The sequence below is a fragment of the Megalops cyprinoides genome, chromosome 3, assembly GCF_013368585.1.
Source record: "Megalops cyprinoides isolate fMegCyp1 chromosome 3, fMegCyp1.pri, whole genome shotgun sequence".
Taxonomy (NCBI): domain Eukaryota; kingdom Metazoa; phylum Chordata; class Actinopteri; order Elopiformes; family Megalopidae; genus Megalops; species Megalops cyprinoides.
The window spans coordinates 35175214-35202903 of NC_050585.1; the positions used below are offsets into that span (position 1 = coordinate 35175214).

At 44.7% G+C, this 27690-nt stretch overlaps 1 protein-coding gene across 1 annotated transcript; it reads left to right on the forward strand.

Annotated features, from left to right (window-relative positions):
• Positions 1–1665: 1665 nt before the first annotated feature.
• Positions 1666–26801, forward strand: nup98 (nucleoporin 98 and 96 precursor). Its single transcript, XM_036523531.1, has 33 exons — positions 1666–1841; positions 3683–3792; positions 4317–4412; positions 6708–6890; positions 8037–8176; positions 8370–8477; positions 8960–9143; positions 9525–9697; positions 10120–10260; positions 10412–10544; positions 10826–10918; positions 11273–11416; positions 11709–11842; positions 11972–12159; positions 12374–12490; positions 13212–13498; positions 13912–14025; positions 14407–14545; positions 14874–15051; positions 15796–15954; positions 17838–18062; positions 18622–18769; positions 19174–19606; positions 19938–20167; positions 20626–20904; positions 21094–21251; positions 21613–21753; positions 21997–22139; positions 22377–22598; positions 22729–22970; positions 23586–23740; positions 24762–24873; positions 25129–26801. The coding sequence occupies exons 2-33, from the start codon at positions 3714–3716 to the stop codon at positions 25329–25331; spliced, it is 5481 nt and encodes a 1826-aa protein (XP_036379424.1). The 5' UTR covers positions 1666–1841; positions 3683–3713; the 3' UTR covers positions 25332–26801.
• The last annotated feature ends 889 nt before the right edge of the window (positions 26802–27690 follow it).

Here is a 27690-nt window from a genome sequence, read left to right on the forward strand (position 1 = left end):
TTGAGGAAGGCACCTAACTGGCTGGATATCTTTGTTAGAGAAAGTACAGTAAGAAATCCATTCCCTAATAATGTAGGTGAGGCTGAAATCTTTCCATTTTTCCTTCTTAAACACAGGCCTCACCAAGAATGTTCATGTTTCCTTTCATTTCTTTCATTTTCCTTTCACTTTCCTCATTTACTCTAAACTGAAACTGAACTTCTGTAGGATGGATATGTTTTATGCTCTGGTCAGGTCATTCAAGACCTCGTCCCCTCTTTTGAAAACACAATGTGACCCCCCCCCCCCCCCCCCCCCCCTCCAAAAGTGTCAAGAACCTTGGAGTCCCATTTGAAAATGCACTCGCTCTTTCTCTCTAAACTCTGCAACAGTGACCTGCAGCTACAGCTTCCGCAATCATGTATCACCTCGTTGTATGTCAGTTGAGCTAATAGATCATGTTATTATAGCAAATATAGATTTAATGAACTCCTTGTTTATTGGGGAGCAGTTGGGATTCATTGTAATGGTTTGACAATCAATATCCATGTTTTGAGTCAAAGTTGCTCATTTCATAGGCCCAAGGACATTTCCTGGAAGTTTCAATTGTGTTAATGTTCTTTCATTTTTTTTTTTTGATGTTATTTCACTGGGAAGACCCCACTGAGATATAGAATCTCTTTTTGCAAGGGAGACATGGCTAGTAAGTAAAAATATTTTTAAGTTTTATTAAGTACAGAAGACAGTACAGAAGAATGGGTTATCAGGTCACATGATCAAGAGTACATACAGAAAATGACAGACCATGTCTGTCACATTGTGCTTTAATAATAAATAATAAGTACACACAATAGTACTACAATCAAGCCACTAATGCAAATTCCCACATCACCATTCAGGACTTTCTCTACCGTTGTCCCCCGGTGGTGGAATGAACTTCCGCACCTCATCTGTTCTGTTGAGTCCCTCTCTGTCTTCGCTAGCTTTACCTGCTAATTGGTACCTTGCCTGCCAACCTTTGGAACTTGTAATGCAAACACTTCTAATATTGTTGACTCTGTATGGTTTTTCGCTTGTGTTGTATTGTACCTTGCTTGTGAGTCGCTTTGGATAAAACCGTCTGCCACATGAATAAACGTAATGTAATGTATATTGCTTTGGATGACAGTGTATGCTCAGCATCTTTAATGTAATCTAGTGCTGTCATCTCATCCCTGTGTTGTTTTTGTACCTGAGAGAGGTTGAGGAGAAAGTTGAATAAGTTTGTATAACCCCCACAAAGAAATATTGTGCCTCTGTGTACATGAGGTGTGACTCATCATGACTCACCCACTGAGCAGCAAGTCGTGACAAAGATATTTGCAGGGTATATCTAACTACGTGAGCCATGTACTAGGTTAACATGTCATAATTATGCGCCACTGACAGGCTGTTGTGCGGCACTTTAAGGCCAAAAAGACCACGCTTATGAAATCCACTCAGAAACCTAAAAATGTGACCAAAACTAAAGCACACACATTACACACATAACCTAAAACATGGCCTCGGCGATAATTTGGCCGCCTTGCGAAGGCGGAGAGGTTCTTGTGATTGAAGGTAGATTTATCCAATCGTTGCCTTGAGATTTCCTATTGACGTATTAGCAAGGTTGCGTGATCACGCTTCAGAGCTTTCGCTCTTGGCCTGAAAAGCTAAAGTAAATTACGCAGTTTCCGTCCTCGCTTCGCTGCGGGCAAGAAACGAACAAATACCAAGAATTGAGTTGACATTGGATACTGTGGTTCAGGCATTTTGCTGCCCTGTTAACGGATTGTTTTTGAGTGGGCAAAAATCAGAAAGCCACCACCATAACATCAACTACGGTGAGTTTCACATTAAGTTGTTCGACGTGCTGGGTGTCCAGTTCGCTGGTTCGCGTGTTAGCATGCTAGCAGGTTAGCTGCCTAGCGAGTGTGGTTGAGGTTCCGTATGCTGGGTCAAACATGTTTATTCGCCTGCCAGTAGCTATCCTATGTTACGAAGTCTTACACTTTCGCTGCATAGCATCACGAATTGTGGAAATTTAAATCGTCCAGCTGCAACCAACGTGTCTACATCACTAGTTATGCCGACAACCTTACTCTGCCCTTTTGCTGGCAAGTTTAAACGATCTGTAGTGGTTGACTGTTTTGGCTAACGTTAGCTTGGAAGTCCCGGGTAGTTTTCCAAATTTAGTTATCTTGATCCGACAGCTCCATGTATTTGGTTTATTTTCTCTAGGTAGGTAAATTGTTAAGACAATATTAACACTGCTCGCACGTGCACTTAGAATAGCAGATGATTGTACATAGCATGCTAGCTGTTTGCAAACTGTTAGCCTTGAGCAAGCAGCGTTGGCTAAGATCATGCTCGCCGTTAGTTAACGTTATAGTCTTCGGCGAAGACTTGTTTTTATCTAAACCGGTTTTGTCCGGTTTGTTCTAGCGTGGCACCAGTTGATGAGTAAGACATACTGATAGTTATTTGTTTTGATATCGAAGGAAATGGATGCGTTCTGAGATGCCCAGCTAGCTGTATGTACTTGTTTTGTGTTACTTATGGTAAGCGCCGATCTCCAACAAGGCCGCATGCGTGCATTCTGGCGCCTCTTCAGAGCTGGCTAGCCGGATAGCGTTAGCGAGCTAATGATATGTCAAATCGTCTACCGAATCTCTTACTTTTTTAGATGACACTATCTAGCTAACGTTAGGTTTAGCTTAGATTTAAATACCATGAGACTATTTAACGGGTAAGCTTGCTAACGTTAACGTTAGATACGGCTTGTGTCTACATGTATCTCACAAAACACTGGCTAGCTATTTCCGGTTTGTAATACTGGTAGGCTAACTCGGACTAATGGTTGAACGTCTATGCGGGTTTAAAGCAAAACATAATAACCAGATACGTTAGTTCATTAAATTCTTCAGTAAATATGATTATAGAAACTGATGACTTTACAATGGTCGTGATAAAGCCAAGTTAAGTAGCAGCAAACCAACACTGCGGTGTAGATTGCTAACTATCCGCAACGTTAGCGCACTCCGCGCTTGTAGCTTGTTCTTAATTGTAAACGTTAGCTAGGCTAGTAGGGTAGCTAGCCATATGAGTGACTTGTTTTTGCTTAAATTGTATCAAGTCGAAAAGAACATCAGCAGTCTCTCCAATCCTCGTTGGACTAAGTTATCACTGACTTAGCCAGTGATACTGTCCCGAGCTTTGGCACCACGGAACTCATTTCAGTTAGCCTGGAGTCTCAGATCGTTGACCGTAATTAACCTTTTCCGTTAGTGATCCCGCAAGCGGTACAGGCATAATCTACCAGACAGTAGCCGTATTAAGCCGATGGGGGTATTTAAACTTGATATGATTTCTGAAGCACGTTACAACCTGATGTTTATTAGTTTGTGTGCTTTGTTGTTTTGCTAGAGTATGCTGAAAACCGTAAATTACCTTTTATTCATCCCTCCGTAATTCAAATATCCATTGTATGAAGTTTGTTACATTCATGCTTGTAAATTACCAAATATCCAGCCCAGTTATTGCTTGAATATAAAATAATTTGCTAGCTAACGCAACACAGTGATGTCAGGGGTACGATGATGACTTTTATTGAATTAGCTGTCAGAATGTCCTGCTTTCTGAAATCATTTGAAGTTTTTAACTTTCTATGACCTTCTTTTAACAGACGTATGCAGTCCTGAGAGCGAACACTGAAGATGTTCAACAAATCTTTTGGCGCTCCCTTTGGGGGTGGCACTGGGGGATTTGGCACTTCATCCACATTTGGGCAACAGAGTAAGTCTGCTTTCAGATGAGTGACTGACTGGGCTGTCTGTCCGAACCTGTGCTCAGCTGTGGGAATGTCTGCTAAATGCTTACTTTTTCTGTGGGCTGTTGGCTTGGAGTGCTTGCTCTCAGAAGCAACAGCTCGATGGCTTCCTGCAAACACCAGTTGCATCTAGCTGCTACTGGAATTCTGATGAAATCCTTAAACTGCTGTTAAGTTAGAGCAAGACAATTTGCTTGTACAGTTTTTTTAGGTGAAGGCACCTGGGTAGTTGCCCAGCTGCCTCCTTATCTCTACATATTATGAATTATGTTTGTGCTCTATTTCTTTCATTCTCTTTTTTGGGAGTGATTCTGTTAAATTTGTTAGGGAAGCCTTGGGGTCTTAACTATTGGCACAGGTGCAAAAATGTTGATGCATGTGTTTAACTGAATGAAGAATAGCGCCTCTGTATTAAATGTGGTATTTGGAATGAATAGAAATTGGCTGTCATCCTGCATAGTAGTTGGAACATGTTGTGCTTCACTTGCAGATACTAGTTTTGGAACCACAGGTGGCTTTGGAGCCTCTGCATTTGGAGCAACTAATAACACTGGTGGACTCTTCGGTGCCACACAGAACAAGCCAGGTTTGCCATTGTCCTTGTCGCTTTTGCCCCTGTTGTTCCCACCTGCCATTGCCAAAAGGTGTAGTGGTCACTCAGTTGACCTCTCTGTTGAGAACCAGCGTGCTAAGTTGTCTACATTTCATTTGTCTGATACAGTTAGAAGGCCTTGTTAAGTCTTTGCTATGTTCTTGTTTGCAAAGCAAGAAGGGAAGTACTGCTGTCTGTACACTGAATACTAACCCAGCCTCATCCTAAATCCTGTCCCATATTTAAACCAAAGTGGTAATTAAAGCTGATATTATTTTGCAGTGACAGCTTTTAACATAGCTCTAGCAGTAAACAACAGCATCAATGTTCCCTTAGAATATTTCTGCACCTTCTTGCCATCTTTACTGGTATTCTTTCTCATTACTTTAGTGAGGTGCATGCACAGTATCTAAAAACTGAAGGTAATACTGTCATTATTTACTGGTTGAAATATGATATATGATCAGTTTTATTCTTTAACCTCTACCTTTGCTTATTAGAAGTATACCAAAAGATTATTAAAGATGTTATATCTGCACAGGATCTTGCAAAAAGCCCTTGTGACTCTCAGAATGTGTAAAAGATTCTTGTTTTAGGATAAAATGAAGGGGCCTTTCCTTGTTTTAGCTGGAATAACAGCTGAGTCAAAAGCTAGAAGAAAGCTGCTTGTCCTTTTTCGGCGATACTGTTGGACAGTTTGACAGCACATAATTTGATCTGTTGCTGAAAAACAGAAAATAAATGGGCAGCAGAATGGTGGGTAATGTAAGAAAGTTCCTGTGGGACTGCCCTCACAGAAGAGTAGAAATCAACAAATACCTTGGGGATGTCAGGAAGTCTAGTCCTGCTTCTTTAAGCCTTTAGAGTAATACATGCAGCATGAGTTATGCATTCACTGCCATATATTTAGCAGAACTTAGTGGGTCTGATGAAGTGAATGTCTGTTGGAGATCATTTGCCAGTATGGTGGCAACTCCTGATAGCGTGTGATTTGTTTGTGTAATGGTTTGTTGGTGTAACTCGGCATTACTCGGGGTAAAGCATACATAGAGGCAAAGCAACTGTTTTATGACTAGGACAGGTAATTGTATACCTCCTGTCGTAGTGTAGGTTCTGGTATTAATACTGCGCGATCGATTTACAATGAAAAAAATGGGATAAAGATCACAAAGTATTCAAGGTGTTACATACAAAGAGTCTGTGAGTTTTGCCCAGAGGTATGAAATGTCAGGTATGTGGTGTTAGTAGATCCACACACATGTCTCTGATTACACTTATAATGCTTTACTTTCCCAAAAGTGGTGGTGACAGTAAACCCTCAGAGGAGACAAACATGGGCTGAAACACAAACATCAATGTTGCAGGTTCTTGAGACTTTATCAATAATAGGCCAGTCTCCCAGGCCATATAGAAGGACTTCATCCAGAAGTCACAGGCTTGGAAGAATTTTGACACTTAAATGGCTGTTGATACTATTTGTAGTATGTATTTGAGCATTTTGTTAATGCAGAGATCTGTCAATGTCACTAGATGGAAAGTTCTGTTTAACTGGCTAGCTAGTATATCTAACTAGCGAAATGGTAATCCATGTACGTATACAAGTGTGGATGTCCCTTGATACAGATCACCCTGCTATTTTCAACAAAAAGGGATATGATCTTGTGCACATTGGAAGAATCAGCTGATAAATTACTACTTCCTGGATTGTGTGTCACTGATGATATCAGTTACATGAATAGCAAGTAATTAAAGAACAGAAATCAATAGCAAAACTGATTCATAAAGACAGGTTGGGGATGGTAATGCTATATTTTTGTTTGGTGGTCTGTGTACTGCCAGTGTTAGTGTTACTTGACAATTAAACTGCCTACACCTGGCTTGCCTAGAACAGTGATATTAATAAAATAATTTCTTAGCGGATGTACGCTGCTCTTCATAGAGGTGATAAGCGTGTTCCTGAGATTCAAATAATGAATACGTGTCTTAAGTGTCTTATGTCTCTGAATTACTGTCATAAGGTCAGTATAGCAAGTAAGCAGGTGCAAGTGGCTAGACCCCTTTCAGATGAGTAAAGGGTAAACAATTTTGTTAAATAACCTGCAGTAGCTAGACGTATGGTTTCCTCATTGTGAACGAACTGCTCTTACATGTTTTATGAATAGGGTGGAAGTAGATACATGCTGTGGGGTATGTTAAATTGTGTCATGAATGAAAGCTTTCTTCAGGCTTTTGCTGATTGGTGCATAAATACTCAAGCTCTGTTATCTTCTGTTTGTTGCCTCACAACAGGCGGCCTCTTTGGGTCGAACACCTTCAACCAGCCTGTGACGTCCTCGACTAGCACTGGATTCGGGTTTGGCGCTCCCAGCGGCACCTCCAACAGCCTGTTCGGCAGCACCAACACTGGAGGGGGCGGATTGTTCTCACAGCAGAACAATGCCTTTGGTGCCAACAAGCCCGCCTCTTTTGGCAGTAAGTCTTCTGTTTCATTGGTGGTTTCAGTGTTTTTTTTTTTTTAACAATGAGAATGCACACAGAGTAAGACTGTGTGAACTGCAGCTTGTTAGAATTGTGTTCAGGTTGTTTTTTGTGAGAGCATGTATGAAATTTTTCGGTCAAAGCAGAGGAACCGTTTAATGTAGCTGGATAGTCCATCACTGATCAGATTTAATAATCGCTGATAAATGGTTCATTTATTTTGAAGTGCCCCATTAGATGCCTCAGGTAAAAAAATTGTCAGAAAATGAATTAAAATGTAAGGTCTTGCAGGACTTCTTATGCACGATGTCTATAGCGAGCATCCTTGCCATTTGTCTGAGATACTGAGATGCTTTGCGTTTTTAGATATTCAAATCATTACAATAGGAGGAAGCAGTTGGTGTACCCTTACAAAAGGGGGTGCCTCAGAGTAGCAAATTGCCTAGATAAATAGATGGTTCATAAATGGTTGTGGGGAAAAATACCACCTTGTCATAAATTTGCAGTTAATTGTGTAGTCACGTCTGTGCAAGTGAATTATCCCTCATCTTGAAGCCAATGTCAGTGGAATAACATACTGATCGAAAGATCCAACAGATTTTGAAGACCGAGTTGGAGGGTCTTGTTCCAAAACTTGCATTAAATGATCTCCTTGTAATGCAAGAAATCTTCAAAGTGTTAGTGATAGGGCTACATATAAAACTGAATTAATCATTTATCCCTTGCCTTGCCTATGGCTTTTTCAAAAGAACTGAGAGATGCACATGTAATGGGATGCTGTCTGTAATGGTACAACGAAAATTGCCATTTAGAGTCCTGGTCACTGAAGTTTTTGTCTGAGGTTGATTTTCATTAGAAAACAACAAACCAATTGCAAACCCCTTGTTACAACGGTAGAGTGGAACAGAATAGTCCTGGTTACATATACCAGACTTGCCAATTGGTGATTAAGAGCTGCTGACATGGAAACTTGAAATGTGTTTGGTATGTCCAACCAGAAACTGGGGTTATTTGTCAAACAGTAATTCTCCCAGCCAACATACAAGCATTCAAGCTTAAATTTGATGAGTATGTTTGTAAGAGTGCTCGTTCTTTAAAGAAGTTGCCTTGTATGTACTTACTATATAATACTTTTTTCAGCATTTGGCACCAGTACTAGCAGTGGAGGGTTGTTTGGGACAACGAACACCAATTCCAACCCCTTTGGAGGAACGTCGGGGTCACTGTTCGGCTCCTCTGGATTTACAGCCACGCAGCCGGGAACAACTATAAAGTTCAATGTATGTTTGTATCCCCGCTGTGATGTTTGTGGAGTGGTGAAACTTGGCATTTTTTGTATATATTTTCTTCTTGTGTTACTTTCCTCCCAGTCAATACGACACATTGCTTTTAACTGAACAGGCATTTTGTTTTCTGCGTTGCTCTTCATTTGACCGTGATATTTAATGCAGAAACATGCATCATCTCCTCCAGCCCCCCACAGGAAGTGACACAATGGTGAAAGGAGGCGTGACCACCAGTATCAACACCAAACACCAGTGCATCACAGCCATGAAAGAGTATGAGAACAAGTCTTTGGAGGTATGATTTCAAAACGCTAAACAGGCTTTTTACAGACTGTTCATGAATTTTCAAGGTTTCCATCTGTGAATTGACAGTTGAGTCTCAAAGAACAAGGATTGGCCCTGCTTATCTTAATGGTTCATGCTGATCTTAATGGTTTATGCATTCTGAATTTTGTCTGGATGAGGAGTCAGTAAAGTGAAGTCTGCAAATTTCTTTCCTTTCCCATGGTTTTCTCATTCTCTCAACTGCCTTTCCTTGGAGTCATGAAATGTTTGTTTTCTCCTAATTGGGCTGGATTCCCTTTTTTTCCATTCCCTCTGGAAAGTCCACTATGTTAAGCACTTTGTGACAATTCAGTTGTAAAAATTCACCACAATCAAATGCAGTTCATTACTTTTTCTTGATAGTTTGTATTGCTGTCACTGAGTAGTCAGAGAAGCACGCAACCTGGCTGGAAAGTGGCTCATCAACTTGTGTACCTTCCCTGCATTTCTCAGGAGCTGAGGCTGGAGGATTACCAAGCAGGCAGAAAAGGCCCCTCCAATCCTATGGCTGCAGGCACAGGTGTGCTGTTCGGCGGCGCTGCTGCAGCCACACCAAGCACAGCCACCGGGCTGTTTGGCTCCTCGGCCACAAACACGGGCTTCTCCTTTGGCCAGAACAAAACCACCTTTGGAACCAGTGAGTACCTTATGAATGACCCGGATTTCATAATCCAAATGTACACAATGTTATTTGCGCAGGGATAATACTTAACTCTCCTCTACTTCGCAGAAAGATTTTTTTTTTTTTTAGATACAGCTTCAGGACCACAAAGGGCTTTATCTGAGAGTTCAGAGAAATGGCTTAAAAGATTCAGTGATTGAGTTTTTCATCTTCATGCTCAGTTAAACATATGAAAGGGCTGATACAGTGCTTAGACCGAAGCAAACACAAGTTCACATTCAGCCTTGTAGACAACATCAGAGTTGGCTCTTTCGTTTTCCGAGTTTGTGCGGTTGAGTGTGACTCTGTATAAAAACCACATGTCGAACATGGATTGATGTTGTTCTCTCTCCGCAGGCACTGGTGCGTTTGGGGCGGCGACGGGCAGCCTGTTCGGCCAGCAGCCTCAGCAGCCTCAGCAGGCCACCAGCCTGTTCAGCAAGCCATTTGGCCAGGCCACCACCACCCAGAACACCGGCTTTTCCTTTGGCAACACGAACACTATGGGCCAGCCTAACACCAGCAGCATGGTGAGAGCTCTAGCTGTGAGAGTGGCGCTGCTTCAGAGTACTTATAACTTGTGGTGTTGCAGTATAGCCAGTGGGGGTGGGGAGGGGGGTCATCAAAAATGTGACTTGGGGAATGCTTGTTCAGTATTTTTGACTGGTCCATGTAACCCTGGTCATTTACATGCTTCAGGCCAGGGGTCCTTGTAAAGAACAGTTATGGAAGCTGTTCAAGGGACCTCACCTCTCAGTTACTGAGAAATGTGTTAGAGCTGGTTGTGTGTCTGTGTCTGTGTGTGTCAGACTCATCTCTTGATAAGTAAAGTACAAAATGCTGATGTCATTTAAGTGTGCTCTTCTAGTCTATAATCCATCAGTTTTCCACAGATCTCTGAGTCGTGAAAGCTGGCCCTGCTAAACAGACTCCCTCTCCTCTATTCTTGCAGGGTCTGTTTGGGAACACAGCGGCATCCCAGGCGGGCGGTCTGTTTGGCAACACGGCCAACACCAGTACGGTCACCGCCTTTGGGACGGGCACGGGGCTGTTCGGGCAGACCAACACCGGCTTTGGCACCGCTGGCACACAGGTACCCGCCTCATCCGCCAGGGTGAAAATTACTCTTAACAAAGTGCATTGGTCCTCATCTGAAAAATTTTATTATTTTAGTTGTTCTTTGACTTCAGAAGAGTGATTACTGTATGAATGAAATTATTCTCTTAAACTTTCATGTTCTGTAGAATCTGTTTGGCAACAAGACGGCTGGATTTGGTACCACCACCACCAGCGCTCCTTCCTTTGGGACTGGTACTGGTCTGTTTGGGACTAAGCCTACCCTTACCCTGGGGACTAACACCAATACTTCCAACTTTGGTCAGTATTCGTCTTAGGATTGGTATGGGGAAGCCCCATGTCATGGGCCTTGGAATTGGGAGTGAAATGTGAAAGGGTGGCTGGAGGTACATTTATACTTGAATCCAGCTCCTCATGTTTGAAAAATTATTTTGTTTTCAGCCCGACCAAGTTTCATAGTGTCAGCACAGTCACCAGTGCGAAATCAACCATTTGATCAGTTTTGTCAACTTGCATGTGTCTAGATGATTTGTGTATCATGGTTCAGATTTTTACTGTTGTGTCTTGGGTGGCCTGTGTAGGGTTTGGTGCTAATACAGCAGGTGGAAGCCTGTTTGGTAACAAAACTGCAGCTGGAGGGTTAGGAACTGGTCTCGGAACAGGCTTTGGAACAGGTACGTGTAGGAGCCACCCTGTCAACATGCATTCTCAGCACAGCAAGGGAAGTCACACACTTATGTACGCGGTCAATCAAATGATCATTGATAGATAATGCAAATTGCTTAACCTGCATGTTTGAAATGTCTTTGCAGATTAGTTTATTATATTGGATATAAATCACTTGGAAAGATTCGGAAGTTACACAGGGTTCACATGAAATTCTCTGTTCATAATTCCCGATTATGGGAAAGGCGGTTGGGTAGTTTGTTTTAATCATCTGTTGCAGCTTTGTGTTCAGTGCTTGAAAAGGAGGAGGAATATGATTGACTCTTAAAATAATCTCTTCATGTGTTTATTTCTGTTTGTAGCTGTGGGAACTGGACAGACATCTCTGTTTGGGAACAACCAGAACAAGCTGGGGTCCACGCTGGGCACTGTGGGTGCTTTTGGGGCTCCAGGGTTTAGCACTGGAACGAGCAGCCTGGGTTTCGGGGCACCACAGCAGCCTGTTGGTAAGTACGGGCGTTCTGCTTGTGTTACAACAAGAGCACTGAGCTGCAGACAGACTAATGTCCAACCATGTGCAACCAGGCATTTTCCCTGCTTTTACAGCTTAACTGCTTAGAAAAAAAGGTTTACCTCCTGTATTCATAGCAAACCTTCAAAGCTAGTAGTATATTAGAGTGCAGTTTAGTATGGACATATTGTAGATCAAAGGGGAGTTTGCTTCACGTGCACATACTGTAGTTCATTATCGGTGTCACGGCATTCTCATGATGGTGTGCACCTGTGCCTGCATTTCAGCCCTGACCGACCCCAACGCTGCAGCTGCCCAGCATGCTGTGCTGCAACAGCAGATCAACGCCCTGGCCTACTCGCCCTTCGGCGACTCCCCCCTCTTCAGGAACCCACTGTCTGATCCAAAGAAGAAAGAAGAGGTGAGAAGGTTTCACATACGCATTTGTTCAAGATTGTAACAAGACTGTTCGTGACCGTCCGTGGCCACCTCTGTAAATGTTATTTTCTTTGACTGTTCATTCTAATTTTATATCTCCCTCTCCTTACAGCGTCTTAAACCCACTAACCCAGCAGCCCAGAAGGCTCTGACCACCCCGACCCACTACAAGCTGACCCCGCGCCCTGCCACGCGGGTACGGCCCAAAGCCCTGACCTCCTCAGGCTCCTCCAAGTCCCAGCTCTTTGATGGACTGGATGATGATGAGCCCTCCTTGACCAACGGCTCCTTCATGCCCAGGTACAGACTACATTGTTTTTCTCAACTGCGCTCTGTACTGAACTGAAGGTGAAGTGCAAGATCAGTGAAGGAGTCAGTGTTTCACTTTGTAAAATAAGTGTGAAATGGCTGTGCAAATATACATGGATGTTGTAATGATAATGAACTCGGGCATGCCCACCTTTTTCAGTCTTCTGTCTTGGACTATGTGACATTTTTGTGTGTTTGGTTGTAGGAAGAGCATAAAGAAGCTGGTGCTGAAGAACCTGAACGGCAGCAGCCTGTACTCTCCTGTGAACCGGGAGGCTGAGGACCTGGCTTCCCCAGCTGAGTACCCAGAGAATGGGCTGAGGTGAGACTGACGCTTACCAGCCTCTCATACTTGTACATTTTACATGTCTTTTCTTAATTTCTTATTCAGGATATGCGGGCAGTGCACTGTAATAACAAGAAACCTGGTTAACCAGTATGATCTCATTCTTATGAACCCTTTTTCACAATTGCATTTCATATGGGCGTGAGCTTGTTTGTGCCACACATTCTAGGCATTGTCTGTATTGTTCAGTGGGGACTATGATGTTAAGCCCAGGTTACTGAGGGTGGACATTCATGCAGAAACACATACATGGCTTTCCCAGAAGGGAAGTTCCTTCCTGATACATGACCTCTTTTCCCTGTCTCTCATCTTAGTGTAAAAGGAGTTGGTTGAGTATGTCCTCATATAAATAGGCCTAACATTCAGGCTTGATTCTAGCACTTTGCTGTCAATTAGTGTGTTGGTCTTATTTGCTCAACTTAGTTCTGCTCATAAAGAAATTAATTATCTAATGATTACTTCTGCTAGTATGAAATGTATATCCTGAACGTCTGTTAGTTACTGGAGTGTATTTTATTTCGTTAAGTGACACCTGACTCCTCTGTGTTTCATGTTGCACACTCTGAATTAGTTCAGTAGTTTTGGTTGTATATAGAAAGGTTTGTGCAGAACAGTTCATGGCTGTGAGGGTTGGTACCAGCTGGAAGGTCATGTCCTCCCCTTCCTAACCGCCCTTTCCCCCTTGCATTTCCCCCAGCTTGGAGGAGACGAGGTCACAGGAAGGAGAGGCGGAGTCAGAGAAGGCAGAGGAGGACCTGGAGGAGGTGACCAAGTTCTACACCAACCCCATCGCCAAGCCCATCCCCCACACGCTGGAGGGCAAGCAGAGCCAGGCCCTGCAGGACACCATCAGCGAGCTGAACGTTCGCAGCAGCAGCAGCGCCCGCAACGGCCTGGAGGCCAGCAGCGAGGACATCTCCCTGGGTGACGACTCTGTGCAGGAGGAGCAGGAGCAGGACGCCCAGCTGCCTCAGCACCCTGCTGGTGAGTGGAGCCCGGCGACCTCTGACCTCTGACCTCTGACCTCCGCACTGTGGTGGGGAGCACAGACAGTGCTGTCAGGATTGTGTGTTATTTGTAGAGAACCTTAAAGGAACACACATTGTCTTTAGCCATGTTTCTTTACTTTGAGGGGTCATACGAATGTCCGTGTTTGACAAGGGAAATGAATATTTGTCATTGAATTAAACCACTGTTTGATTCAGCTGTGCGCGCTTGTAATGAAAACTAGCCAATTTGGTAGTCTCTGCACTGCTGATGGCAAAAATGGGCTATTGGATGTGTATATGATTCAAAAATATTGGCAGTAAACCAACCCTTGATATCGTCTGCAGCAGTTTTAACAATGAATTTTTGTATAAGAGTAGTAGTAGTTGACGTGATCTGTCTCCCAACAGGTATCGTCCTGAGTCGTGTGGGGTACTACACTATACCATCGATGGACGAACTAGGCAAGATGGTCAACGAGAGTGGAGAGTGTTTGGTGGAGAATTTCACAGTGGGCAGGAAGGGTAAGGGCCTGTCATGGCAGTGAATCTTTTGCAACATTAATGGAATGCTGTTATTGAAACCTCACATGCACTCATCAAATAACTTGGAGAGGAAAAGGGGGATTTTTTTGTTTATATATGTGAGCTTTTTTTTTAATCAAACTTCAGCATACTTAGTGACATTCTTTTATTATATCATGGGCACATTTACAAGAATCTATATAAATGTACAACAATAATTTAATAAATTTGTCTTTTAGATGTATTTCTTAAATTTTAAATCTCTGATTTAGCAACAGTTTTTCAACAATTTTCTTGTCAGTATTGTCAAAAGAAAAGCAAGCTGTAACTCAACACTGACTGGAATTGTAAATGTGTCTCTCTCTTCTGCTTGGTATACAGGCTATGGTTCTATTTTCTTCCCTGGGGAGGTGAATCTGACTAACCTGAACCTGGATGAGATTGTGCATTTTCGCCGGAAGGAGGTCATCGTTTACCCCGATGACAAGGCCAAGCCCCCAGTGGGAGAAGGTCTCAACAGGTAAATGACACCTAAAACGTAATGCCAAAGAACTGCATCCGAAATCTGTCTTGGTCAACTTTGAGTATTCATTTGAAACACAAACGTTTTTCTGAAGGTAACTGTTGAGAGTGTCTGCCTCCCCTGTGATTGGAATTAGACTAGCTTTGATATTTGATGAGCAGGTCTGAGTTGTGCAAGCAGATTGTGTTGTTCAGCAGTGTGGCGTTATGGGTAAATGTCTGCAGTAATGAACCATATTGTGGGCTCTGGTGTTAGGTTGCTGATTGATTGCTGTTCTGTCTCTGCTGCTTTATGTGTAATTTACTCCTACCCTCTTCTCCTACAGGCGAGCGGAGGTGACGTTGGATGGAGTGTGGCCCAATGACAAAACCACCTGCAGCCAAATCAAGAGCCCGGAGCGGCTGGCAGAAATGAACTACGAGGGGCGGTTAGAGAACGCCTCCCGGAAACAGGGGGCCCGATTCCTGGAATACAGGCCGGAGACCGGTTCGTGGGTGTTTGAGGTATGGCCTGCAGTCATATTCCAAAAATAGTCATTAATCATGTTAGATTTGGAGGTGTTTACACTGTACATTATTCAGCATAGCATAGCATAACAGGCGCATCACAGCAGTGATTCCTGCAGAGATGAGCTTGATTAATATGCTGCTATTGGGGGGGACGGGGGGTATGGAGTCAGAGGGATGAGAGACCTGTAACTCGCATAACATTGTATAAGTGCAGGTTATTTTGTGTGTGTGTGTGTGTTTGAGTGTTAGAGAATGTTCTGTAGGAAAGTTCTGCAGAGGAACAAGTCAGACGTATTTGTAACATTGGAGTAGTTTAGAATATTCACTTGCTTGGAAATACAGACTTGCTCTACATATTACAAAGAAACCAGATGATGTTAGCACAAAGCAGTGGTAACTGCTGACAGCAGGAGAGGCCTTAATACACACACCGGGACTGATGGAAACCACTAGAATGTGTGAGATGGGCATTGTTCCACTGGGACCAGATTTATATGGAACTCTGGCCTCTTGCAATGTCAGCAATAGCCTCTCCGTCTCCAAATTGTTCGTTCTTTTTTGCTATGAATTTGTGATGGGTTTGTAAATGCAACATTGTTTTTAACTTTATACACCTCGTATTAACAACCTACCATAAATTCAAAGCTCTCTTTTGGAGGCACTCCAGTTCTCTGTGCTGCTCCTTAAATAATAAATGAAACTTCCAGAAACATAATGGAGCTATGTGCCTCTTCACAGGTGGCCCACTTCTCCAAGTACGGTCTCCAGGATTCTGACGAGGAGGAGGAGGTCATCCCCCCTGCCAAAACGGACATCAAGAAACTCAAGACAGCTGCAGTGATTCCGCCCTCCCAGCAGCAGGTGGCAGTCAATGGCAAGCCAGCACCACAGGCACAGGTAGATGGAGGACCTCGCTGAACTCACTGGGCACCACTGTCACCCCCGTTCCGGCACGGGACGAGTTGCCACCCAGGTTCCCCCATACCTGCGGTGCCCAGGGTCTCATTGCTGTGGTGATGGGAGGGGGGTGAGGTCAAGCATTGGATAATCAGTGTGTATGCTGCAAACATTATTGAGGGTCATGGAGATTTAGCACAGCTGAAAAGCACAAGTGTCCAGGGCGTCAAGGGTTAATATCCTCCCCAATGGTTTCCCTGGATTTAATTTTGAAATGCGTGATCAGTGTGTCCTTAGAACATCAATTGGAACAATAAACTCAGACTCAACTATATTTGGTAATCCAAAAAAGCAAAAAAAAAAAAAAACCTCTGGGAGTATCAATTAAGTGTTCATGGGTTATTATGACAATAATTGATATGATTTTTTCTTGTGAAGATAAAAGGGTCAGATGCAAATGCATCAAAACTAATGATGCTGAAGACTGGTATGTAGGAGTTACAGCAAAGTGTGAAGGGCTGCTTTGTGGGTATATATGTAATAATAACAAACCTCTCAGTCAGAGAAGTCTCAGTCAGAGATCTGGGCATAGTTTCAAATATATTATATTGGTAACGCCTTTTTGGAAGAAGTATATTTATATAATAATCTTAAGTATTCCGTGCAGAAATGATATATTCTTTCCCATTAAAAATGTTATGGAATCTTAAACTGGATACATATAATGAATTTATTTTGATACATTGTGTAAAATATGTGAAGGCCAATATTCAGTTGTAGGATTTGTGTTCCTCTGTAAATCTTTAAAGCAGTGTGATGGAGAAGAGATGGTAGCTTTGCTGAGTCATTTGTTGCAATAGCACACAATTGAATGATGCTAATCCTGGGTTCTGCACAGTTAAATGCAATGAAATGAGAGTTCAGTCACTCTTAGCCACTACAGGTGAGCTAGATGTCTTAATTATTGTGAGTGCAATCTGCAGGTTATAATGCTTGCAGTTCTATTGTATGGTCTACCTGTAATATGGGGAAAAAAATCAAAACATTTAAAGAGTTGTAATCTCCATATGTCCTGGAATCTTAACTTCTTGTTAGAGATGGATTTTTGTGATCGATTCTTTTTCTGCTTTGCTTGTCAGTGCCGAAAATTCAGCTTTTGTAAAGTCGTCATTGTTTTTGGCTTCCAAAATGAATTAATTTTTTGATTAACTTCAGAATTAATTGTTACAGTGCAATTAAGATGTTGAATTTCCCTTCTGTATTTATTTTAAAGAACTGTTTCAAACGGTTCACCCTCAGAAGTTTTATCATTTTCTTGTTCAGGTGAATATATATTTCATGCCATTATCTGATAGAAGCAATGGACAAAACAAATGGGTTGGGGGAGAAAAAGCCATCCGAGGTCTGCTGAGAAAGCCATGGTGCTTTGCGGAAATCAGTGTGTTTAGTGTAAAAGCATCTTTACACAGCATGCAGGAAGTCCCCTCTCTTAGGATTACAAGTTTTTGTATCGGTCTTCATTTATAAGACCACTGCCAATCAGTGCTCTGAATGCATGAGTCAGCAATGTCTGTTAATGTGAAATGTATTTTTATTTTTGTGACATCTTGTATTCAATGCAACTTGCCAAAAATAAAATTTTAATTAAAGATGAAACAGTTCATTTGTTTTCTGTCAGACTGTCAGTATAGTTATCCTTGTTAGTAATTTTTTCTACATCAGATTATTTGGACTAAATTGTCCAGCGCTACCATGACACTATTTACCTGAGAGGTCTGGGAGATGAACTTTGACCTATAGCATCTCATGCTGATGTCTCCCATATGAGTGTTTTGCTCAGTGGATGGTGGCCTGAACGCTGTGTGTTCACCGTGTGTGTGCAGAGCACGGCTGTCCTGGACCTGCTGAGCCGGGTGTCGGAGGTGGACAGCGACATGGCCGACATCACCCAGGAGCCGCCGCTCGACAGCATGCTGGAAGATGAGGACGGGGAGAGCGCCCCGGTGGAGGACAGGGCGCTCCCGGGCGAAACGCCTGTGGAGCAGGACCCCATCTCTGCCTCCAGCCACATCGCGTCCTCCAAGGGCATCAACCCTCACACCTTGCAGGTAGCCAACACGTCTGACACGGGGAAATAGTTCCTCCTCATAGGTCTTCCTTTCATAGATACACTTTTTTTTTTAGCAATCAGATTTGTTTCTCTTATGCAGCCCTGTTTTGGAATTGTCAGTCAGGTACTTGGGTTCAACAGCCCCTACACTCAATCGGGCACGCTGAAGTGAGATGAACGGGCGGTTTTTGCAGGACAAACACGGTGCAGTGTAGAGGAGTGGATGTTCACTGGAGGATAGGCACGACTCTGCTGACGTCATCTGAGTAACGTGCAGGTGCCTGATGTATCACAGGGTCCCTAAGAACAGTGAGACAAAGAAACACTGGCCAATTTACCCACCCCTGTCCCCAGCAGAACAAAACATTTGCACCGCTGTGTAATCCCAGTCACGGTCAGGAAATGATGTAGCAATCAGATGTTTTTATATAGTACTAATGCATAATGTATCTCCATGTAAGGCTGGTATTTTATCAGCGTGGCACACAAATGGTCACTTAGTCTGTAACGTGTGGGTTGTTGCACATCTCAGAAAAAGCCTTTGTCTGTCTGCGCAGATAATGAAGTCCTCGCTGTTTGTGGAGGACGAGGAGGGAGACCTGTTCCAGAAGCAAGGCTTCAGTTTACCCTCTCAGAGACTGGATGACTCAAAGGATTTGGGTTCGCCCCGCGTTGTGCTTTCTGCATCACAAGGGAGGCCATCGGGTAAGCGTAGCCACGCTGTGCGAGTTTGGTGGAGAAATCGCGTCTCAGTACAGCTCAAATCTGAGCGCACATTTGTTACAAACACACAACAGTTTGTTACAAAATTAGCAGTGTTTAGGAAGTAGGAATTAACACTTTTACCACTTGAGTTATGGATAAAATCATTTGTTAAAATTGAACCTTGAAGAAAACGGTGAAAACGAAACTTGATTACCTCAATTGGGGAAATCTCTGAAGTGAATTGCGCTGCACTGCACTTGGAGAAATGCCTTAGGTACATGATGGATTACCTCCGAGCGTATTTCTAAATAATAAACTAAGCGATGTTTTGGCAGTCGTCCTCAACGGCCCAGTTAAGGACCTGAAAAGCTGATGCTTATATGGGGGTGGCCTTCTCTTCCCAGCCGGAGGCTTGTTGCAGGCCAAGTTCAGCAGCGGAGCAGGGCTCTTCTCTCAGCTCCCGGAAGCGCCTTTCGGAGGCATCCCCCAGAAGCTGCCCCGGACCTCCATGCCGGAGCCCCTGCGCCTGTCCCCCTGGCCCTCGCCGGGCCCCTCGTTCCGGCTGCCCCCGCCGGCCCCCGAGACGACCGTGCGCACGGTGGGAACGCAGCGCCAGTTGGTCCTCGTGCCGCTCGAGAGCTCGGTGGCGCTGGGCAAAGGCAAGCTGCTGATGGACGCGGCCCTGTTCATGGGGCGGTCCTTCCGCGCGGGCTGGGGGCCCAACTGGGCGCTGGCCCACTGCGGGGAGCAGCTCGGCGGCCCCGCGGGAGCGGCGCAGGACAAGCAGGCGGAGGCCCTGGGCTTCGCCTTCCTGCCCAAGCCGGCCAAGAGCAAAGCGTAAGTCTGAAGCAGTTTCGCTGTCGACTCTCAAGGCAGTACAGAAAATTCAGTGTTGGTCATGTCTTTGTGCTGCCCAGCAATACCACCACCGCCTGTATCTGCTCGCTAGTTTTAACAACAAAGTAGAATACAGAGGAAGGGAGGTTCATGTTTTAAGTGCACTTAGGTCCTTTTAAGTATAGCACTGTCGACACAGTTGTCACAAAAACATTGTCTCGTGCTTCACTGTTGGGGGAAACGTGGTAATTCAGCTGGTGTTCATATCTGTAATACTTTATTTGCACGTCTGGTTGTGCTGAATGCCTGTGTTCTTTACTTACTCTCCTAGCATTTCAGAAAGTCCCTTTAAAGTCCACCTGGAGCAGGTTGTGGGTGTGGAACCCAGGGAGTCAGAGGAGAGCCTGGGGTTTTTCCGACAACCCCTGGAGATTGAGCTCAAGTACAGCGTCATCAGCGCAGAGGAGGGATGCCCCTTCATTGAGCCCGCGATCGGGGTCGACGCCCTGCATGAGTACGCAGATTGGATTACAGAGGTCAACAAGGACGGTGCAGTGGACGGTAGGCAGAGCCAGCGATTATAAATGGCAGCTTTGAGAGAGAGGTGTGCACAGAGCCAAAATTGAGTTAAGCAAGAACGTTAACCTGGTAGAACAACTAGAGCGTGCAGTGAACTCTCTAAGGTCCCTGCGTTTAGTGGGTAGGAGAAGCTATTTGAAGCACTAGCCCTAGTCTGTGTACACCTTGAACAAAAGTTGTGATAGTCAGACTTAAATGTTGTCGCAATACCAAACTAAAAGTGCATATTCTCAGGCTGCATCTTACTCTCTTACAAGGAATTATGAGCGGAGGATAAAAAATTATCCCAGGACAAAAGCCACTGTCTAGTTTGCATTTCAAGCTTATTATACTCTTGGGCAGCGCTGATCTCTGTTCAGGGATTGTGTTGAGTGTGTTGTTTGCGGCCCTGCAATGAAGCTTTCCCTGTGTGTGTTCCGTGGTCGCCGGGCGCCTCGCAGACGCGGTGAAGCACTGGAGGCTGGTGTGGACGCTGTGCGCGTCGCTGTGGGGCCGGCTGGCCGAGCCGGAGCTGGACGCCGAGCCTCCCGGCGGCTACGCCCAGCAGCTGGAGCGCCGCAGGAGCTTCTCGGCCTGGCTGGCCCACAGCGCCGCCCCCCGGGTGGAGCAGGACGTGGAGGAGGTGGCGCTGTCTCAGCACAAGAGCCACGTGGACGCCATCTTCAGCTACCTGACGGGGCACCGCGTCAGCGAGGCCTGCAAGCTGGCGCAGAAGTCCGGTGAGTCCGGTTCTGTCTGTCTGTCTGTCCGTAACAAAACCCTTGCAAGGACCTGAGAAATCCTATGGAGGTTTACTAGAGGAAGAGCCTCCTCCTAAAAGCTGTTAATTGCCCCCAGATGTGGCTAATTTCTCCTCTGACTGAGGCACAGCCTGCCTGTTGTGACACGTCCTCGTTTCTCCCTGGCAGGGGACCATCGGCTCTCCTTGTTGCTCTCCCAGGCAGCGGGCTCCCACTACAGCCGCGAGCTGCTGGCCATGCAGCTGGTGGACTGGAACAGGATGCAGACCGACTCCTTCGTGCAGGAGGAGAGGCTGCGCATCTTCACCCTGTTGGCCGGGAAGCCGGTAAGTACGCACACAGACGCGGCCGCACGTTCATGCCCACTGGGACAGGGATAGGGAGCTCCCTTCCCCAGGCAGAGCCTATAGCATAGGGGCAGCAATGTAGCATAGTGTTGAGGAGTAGGACTCGTAACTGAAAGGCTGTAGGTTTGATTCCCCACTGGGGCACTGCTGTTGTACTCTTGAGCAAGGTACTTCACCCAGAATTATCTCAGTAAATATCCAGCTGTATAAATGAGTAGCATTGTGAAAAATTGTAACCTATGTAAGGTTACAATTCGGTCTGGATAAGAGCATCTGCTAAATGCCAATAATGTAATGTTTGTCATTTTGTGTTGTGACCTCTCCCCTCCCCTCCTCTCAGGTGTGGGAGACATCAGAGGGCTGCATTAACGTCTGCTCTGAGCTGGACTGGAAGCGCTGTGTAGCAGTGCACCTGTGGTACATGCTCCCCCCCACTGCCTCCGTCGCGGATGCCCTCACCAGATATGAAGCTGCTTTCCAGGTGAGAGATGCAGAGGGCAAAAGAGTTCCTCAGTATGTTGTTGCATTCACAGAATGGGCTTTGCAAATATTTTCATTGCCTTGCACTTCCAATGTAACAGTAGGACAGTCCAGGTGCCCTTCTGGTAGACTTGGGTCCACGATGCACTTAAGCGTTACAATGCTAAGTTGATCATGCAGCATGGTGGAAGATCACTGGGGCTGACCCTAATGCTTTCTTACTCTGACACCTCCCATCTATCAGGGATCCGACGAGAGCCAGAAATACGCCTGCTCCCCACTGCCCCCTTATATGGACAACTTGTATGAGGAGCTGGACGAGGACGGGGAGTCTAGGAGACCACTCTATGACATCTGCTTCCACCTGCTAAAATTATATAGCGACAGGTATGTTCAGGGGGGGCTCAACATCTCTCCTCTGCCTGTTCTAACCACAAGGAGGAGTGGAAGTGCACTCGTATTCCAGTCTTTAAGCGATAAGTGCAGTTTGATGGCTGCGTATCTTGAGTTAAACGTATGGCATCCTAATGAGATAGGTGGCATCAGGGTTATCAGGAGTCTGATATGTGTTTACTTCGGTGCTCTTTAGTTTGATTGACCGATGGTCTGGTTGTGTTCCCATAGGCACTACAGCCTGCAGCAGCTGCTCGACCCCTGCACAGTGACCAGCAACCGGCTGGACTACAGGCTTAGCTGGCACCTCTGGAACGTGCTGCAGGCGCTCCACTACACACACCTGTCCCCCCAGCACCAGGGCCTTCTGCACACCAGCTATGCCGCCCAGCTGGAGAGCGCCGGCTTGTGGGAGATGGCTGTCTTCGTGCTGTTGCACATCCCTGACTCAATGTAGGTCCTGCGGACACTATGCAGATATCCCTTTGCTCCTGTCCAACTGCTTTTCACTGCCTGGAATGTGAGTGAGTATCAGATTTGACAAATGCTTAGCCGTCAGTTTGAGTGAGTAATGTCATTTCAGGCAACGTGAGCGAGCAGTTAGGGAGATGCTGGATCTGCACTGCCCCCTGGTGGAGACGGAGGATTCTGCTGAGAGGGAAAAATTCCTGACAGAGAAGCTGCAGGTGCCAGTGCAGTGGATCCACGAGGCAAAGGCTACCCGTGCCCACCGAGAGGGCGACAAGCACAAAGAGGCACTCCACCTCTTCAAGGCGGGACACTGGAACCAGTGTCACAGACTTGTCATCCAGCACCTGGCCTCAGGTAACCCAATGCTGAATACCAGAGCAGGTGTTGTTTTCAAAGGGCATAAATGTTTTGCATTTACATTTTATCTCATAGCAGATGCTTTTATCCAGAGAAACATACAAGATGAGTACCTACATATAACAATATATATTGTTTGTAACTAATATATATGTAACAATATCCAGAGCAATTCCACAGGTGAAGTACAAAGGTGACACAAAACGTTAAACAAACACGGAAACCACCATGCATACATGAATAGAAGTCAGTGTCAGGCAAAAAAAATGTAAAAACAAAAGATCTGACAGGAGTGTGCCATTCCAACATTATATCAACACATTCCAAAGACCTCCCTGGGTTATTAGCAAATATAAAATTATGTTAATATAACATAACGGTAAAAATGATTATTCCAAGCTCCTTTGGGTATATATTTTGAAGAATTACAAGGCAAAATGCTGATGATTTTTCAGAGAAAATGCCTCGCATATCCTAACTGCTAGCATGCCACTTGAACATCAAGACTGTATGTTCATCTGAGGTCATCACCTGTTGACTGGCTCTCAGGGGCTGATGTTATTGATGTGCGGTGAGTAACTGCCTGTCCCTCCTGTTTCACCCTGTTCACAGATTGCATCATCAATGAGAACCATGATTACTTACTGGAATTCCTGGAGGGTCTGTCATCCCCAGAGAGCTGTGTCCAGATCCAGGACTGGGACACATCCGGCAGGGTTTATCTGGACTACATCCATGTCATCCAGACCCTGCAGGCCATACAACAGGTACAGACGAGGCCCACACATGTCAATAAAGTGCGACCATCTTGGGTTTATGGTCCACGGTACAACAGCATGTCATGACATTACCTCAAGGTGCAGTTAGCACTAATAGGACATCTGATGTTTATCCCTTTACACCTCACCTCTTTCAAGGTGGTAATCAACTAGTGACCGGTGCAGCTGAAACCTGTCACCTGATCACTTAGTAGCAGCTAGTGAAAATCTATCTTGTGAAAATCTCTCCACCTTGTGTTCAGAAACATTACAAAACCAGTAGTTACTTTTTCCCCAATTGGCATTTTCAGATGCTTAGGTTGCTTAGCTAATCAGCTCAAGGTAGACCCCAGTGTGAAAGTTCTCCCTCCTTTCTTCACCTCTTTTCACCACTGTACATAGTGACTTCCTTTTTATCTACACCTCACCTGACCCTGAAAGTGGAAACAGTGTTTTCAACAAGGGCATTTAGCTGAACGTGGATATGTGCAAGTGGAAACAAGGCATAATTTGCTCACCCGAAGCAATGATAATAAACTGTAAAAAGATGTATATAACACACAACATGTATATATAAGATGTATATAAAACGTTACGGTACCACTTTGTATCTGTATTCTGAAGTTGTATAATACCAGGGGGTTGTTGGGTTTTGGGATATCCGAGGTGTAATTTGGAGTGGCCCTTGACAGAATATCTTTCAGTGTTTTCCTCGGGCTGTGTAGGATGCCATAGGGCAGTGTTTCTCAACCCTCTCCTGGAGGACCCCCTGCCCTGCATGTTTTAGATCTCTCCCTGCTCCAACACAGCTGATTCAAATGATCAACGTGTAATGAACTCCTGAAGCTGCTTAATAAGAAACTGATCATTTGAATCAGCCGTGTTGGGGCAGGGGGAGATCTAAAACATGCAGGCAGGGGGTCCTCCAGGAGAGGGTTGAGAAACGCTGCCATAGGGCACTGGTGAGTGTGTAGCAGTTTGGTAAGGATGTGCTAGGGAGCAGCATGTGACGGCGAGTCTCTGTTTGCAGATGGAAAGTCCCGGGTACGAGCTGGAGCGGCTCCACACGGAGGTGACATCCCTCTGCAGCAGGATTGAGCTCATTCCTTGCAGCAAGGCCAAGGACCGGCTGGCTCAGTCAGGTGGTTTGGCTGCGTCACTTTCACCATTTTCATTTAAATATGAGGTTCAATATATTAAATTACATTCCTACTTAGCTCTTCATGCGAGTTTTATAGGTCTCTGTCAGTTTTTCCAAACGTTCATCAGTTAAGCATTTTACTTATGCCTCACAAATTAAAAAAAATAAATAAAAAATTAAAATTTGCTATGTTGAATGGCTACTCTGAAGGGTGTTACTCTGGCTGACCTGTGATGTTTTTGCTCCTCCTGGGCAGAAATGGCAAAGCGTGTGGCCAACATCTTGCGGGTGGTGCTGAGCTTGCAGCAGGGAGGGGATGCCGCTCCAGACCAGGTCCACATCCCCCTGCGCCACCTGGCACCCCACATCGGCCGGCTGCCAATGCCCGAAGACTACGCCCTGGAGGAACTGCGAGGCCTCACCCAGTCGTACCTGCGTGAGCTCATCGTTGGCCAATGAGGAGCTCAGCTTCAGAAGGACAAGGGGAGGAGGGAAAAACGTTTTGCCTTTGCAGAACTGCTGTTTAGTTGAGCGACACCCTTCCATGGATGACCGGTGGCGTTCATGATGTACAGGAAAGCTGGTTGTTTTGGCTGTCTCCTCCCACAAGCCTCTTGCAGTAACTCGGGGAGGCTCATGGGTAAAGCATTCCTTTGTGTTATTTTGTACTTTTAGAGAAGGCTAAAGATGTGTGTTTAATAATTAAACTGTGTTTTGCAGAATCTGAGATACTACTTGACCTGTCGTCGTTTACCCTGTTTAAAGGGAAGGTCTCATCACCTGTGTGTTTCTGCTCTCAAATGTCCACTGTTGGGCATTTCTTACAGGAATGCTTTTAACAGGAACATTTCTGAATCATATCTACTGCAACCCACACGTTTCCCATCACATTCTCCAATGGAAGCACATTTCTGTTAACATAGCTGACTTGGGTCACGCTTAATTTCCCATGCTGTTATTGGGATTTAAATAATTCGTTTTTGAGGTGAGGAGAGAGGAGGTCTCGTGTTTACTTGGTTGAGGAGCAGTTACTTGACTATCGGCAGTCTGTAGGCTCGTCAAATTGTGTATATTCGGGGAGGTCAGCATGACACAGAGGATGTGTCCAAGGCATTTAATGAGGAAAAAAACAAAACTGAAGTTTTTTTCTTCACTGAATACCAAAAGAAAGTTGAGAAGAACTTGATATTTATATTTTTGTAGTCTTTTACAGTCAACTGAGGTGTGTAGGTCTGCCTCCTGTGTGAGCAGGTATTGGCAAAATAGAGAGTGAGAGGAGCTTGAGTCTAATGGATAGGCTTTTGGGTTTGAATGCCCCAGGTCTTCAAATGAGCACTCGATCCTGAAAAATCCTGCTTTAAAATATCAAATCAGTCAAAACACATGCATTGCTTGTGTAGAAAACAACCCTCTCAGACTCTGGAGCCCAAGCGTTTTCTAATTATTTAGCGATTTTGAAACGGGATACATTTTTATCATTTTGGATCAAATCCTTGTGTTGTTCATCCTTTCGGGTCTGTATCCTTGGCCTCAAACTGATCAGGAGTCATACCTCATTGGTGTGTTGTGCAAATGAAGGATGCTAAGAGAACAATTTTCCATCCACGATAAAAAGGTTGACAGTAAAATCCGTGAATTCCTCTTCACCATTCTACAATGATGTTCATTTACATTAGATTTTTTTGTTCATTTCAGCCTTTGTATGGAGAGGTCCCTGGTTTGCGTATGGACTCACTGAAAACGTATGGATAAATGCTTCTTTTTGTATATTGTATTTAATATGGCTCCGTTTCTGTGGCCAGAAGGAAGCCCTCCATCTGGCCCCTGTGCCTTCTAGGAAGAGGATCTGGTGTCTATCTGTGGCCGTTAGACTGTATGCATGGTTGTGTTCATGTTTTTATTAAGTGACAAATAAAATGAATTATTCTATTTTTTTCTTTGGGCTTGTGTCAGTTTAAATTTATAAGTGTTGTATTTTTAATTGAAATAAAGATTGAACACAAAAAATCTCGGATATGTTCCCACCTTAGTGACAGCAAAGGTATCGTTTACCTGCATTTAACAACTATTAAACACCACACGTACCAGAATTTTCCATAGTTCTTCTTGGTTATTTTAAAAGATTATCTACAAGTATTCGGAAAACAAACGGAAACGGAAGCGACCCAAGAGTGGCTAAATTTTTTTTATCTTCGAAGTAATGCTAACTAGGAAAGTCAAGAGTGGCGGGTGCGATTTGCGTGCCGATGGATCCGTTTTAAACCCGCCACCCAGCGTGTCGCCGAAACACGTTTCTTTTGGGTACTGTTACAATAGAATTAGCCAATACCGTCGCCTTTTAAATTATTCAGAAGACCCTTCTCGCTTGTCCATTATTTAAATACCTTGTCAGCCGTATGACAATAAAAAAACAGCACAAACATCTTAGGTTCATGTATGACACTTCCGTATCTCCACTGTGGTCAGGATAACACTACACTGCGTCCAAAACGAGACCATATTTCGTTTTTTGCAATACATTTTACTGTATCGTTCTTATTCGTCTGCGTGTAGTTTCACAAAGCAAAAAGCTGCTCAGATATTGCGCTTTGAGGACAGTAATGACTGTGGTGAACGCAAGAACGAAAAATTCAGGGTTTTTCCTTTGCCTCTGATCAGTGTAAGCGAAGAGAACAGACCCCGCTGAGCATCATGCGCCCCGCAGTCCGCACTACGGTCTGTGTGCTCCTTCAGTTTAAAACGCTGCGCGCTGCTCCGGAGAACCCATTACGCAGACAGCGTCAAACCTACTTCTTTTCTGTCTGACCTTCCCTTACCT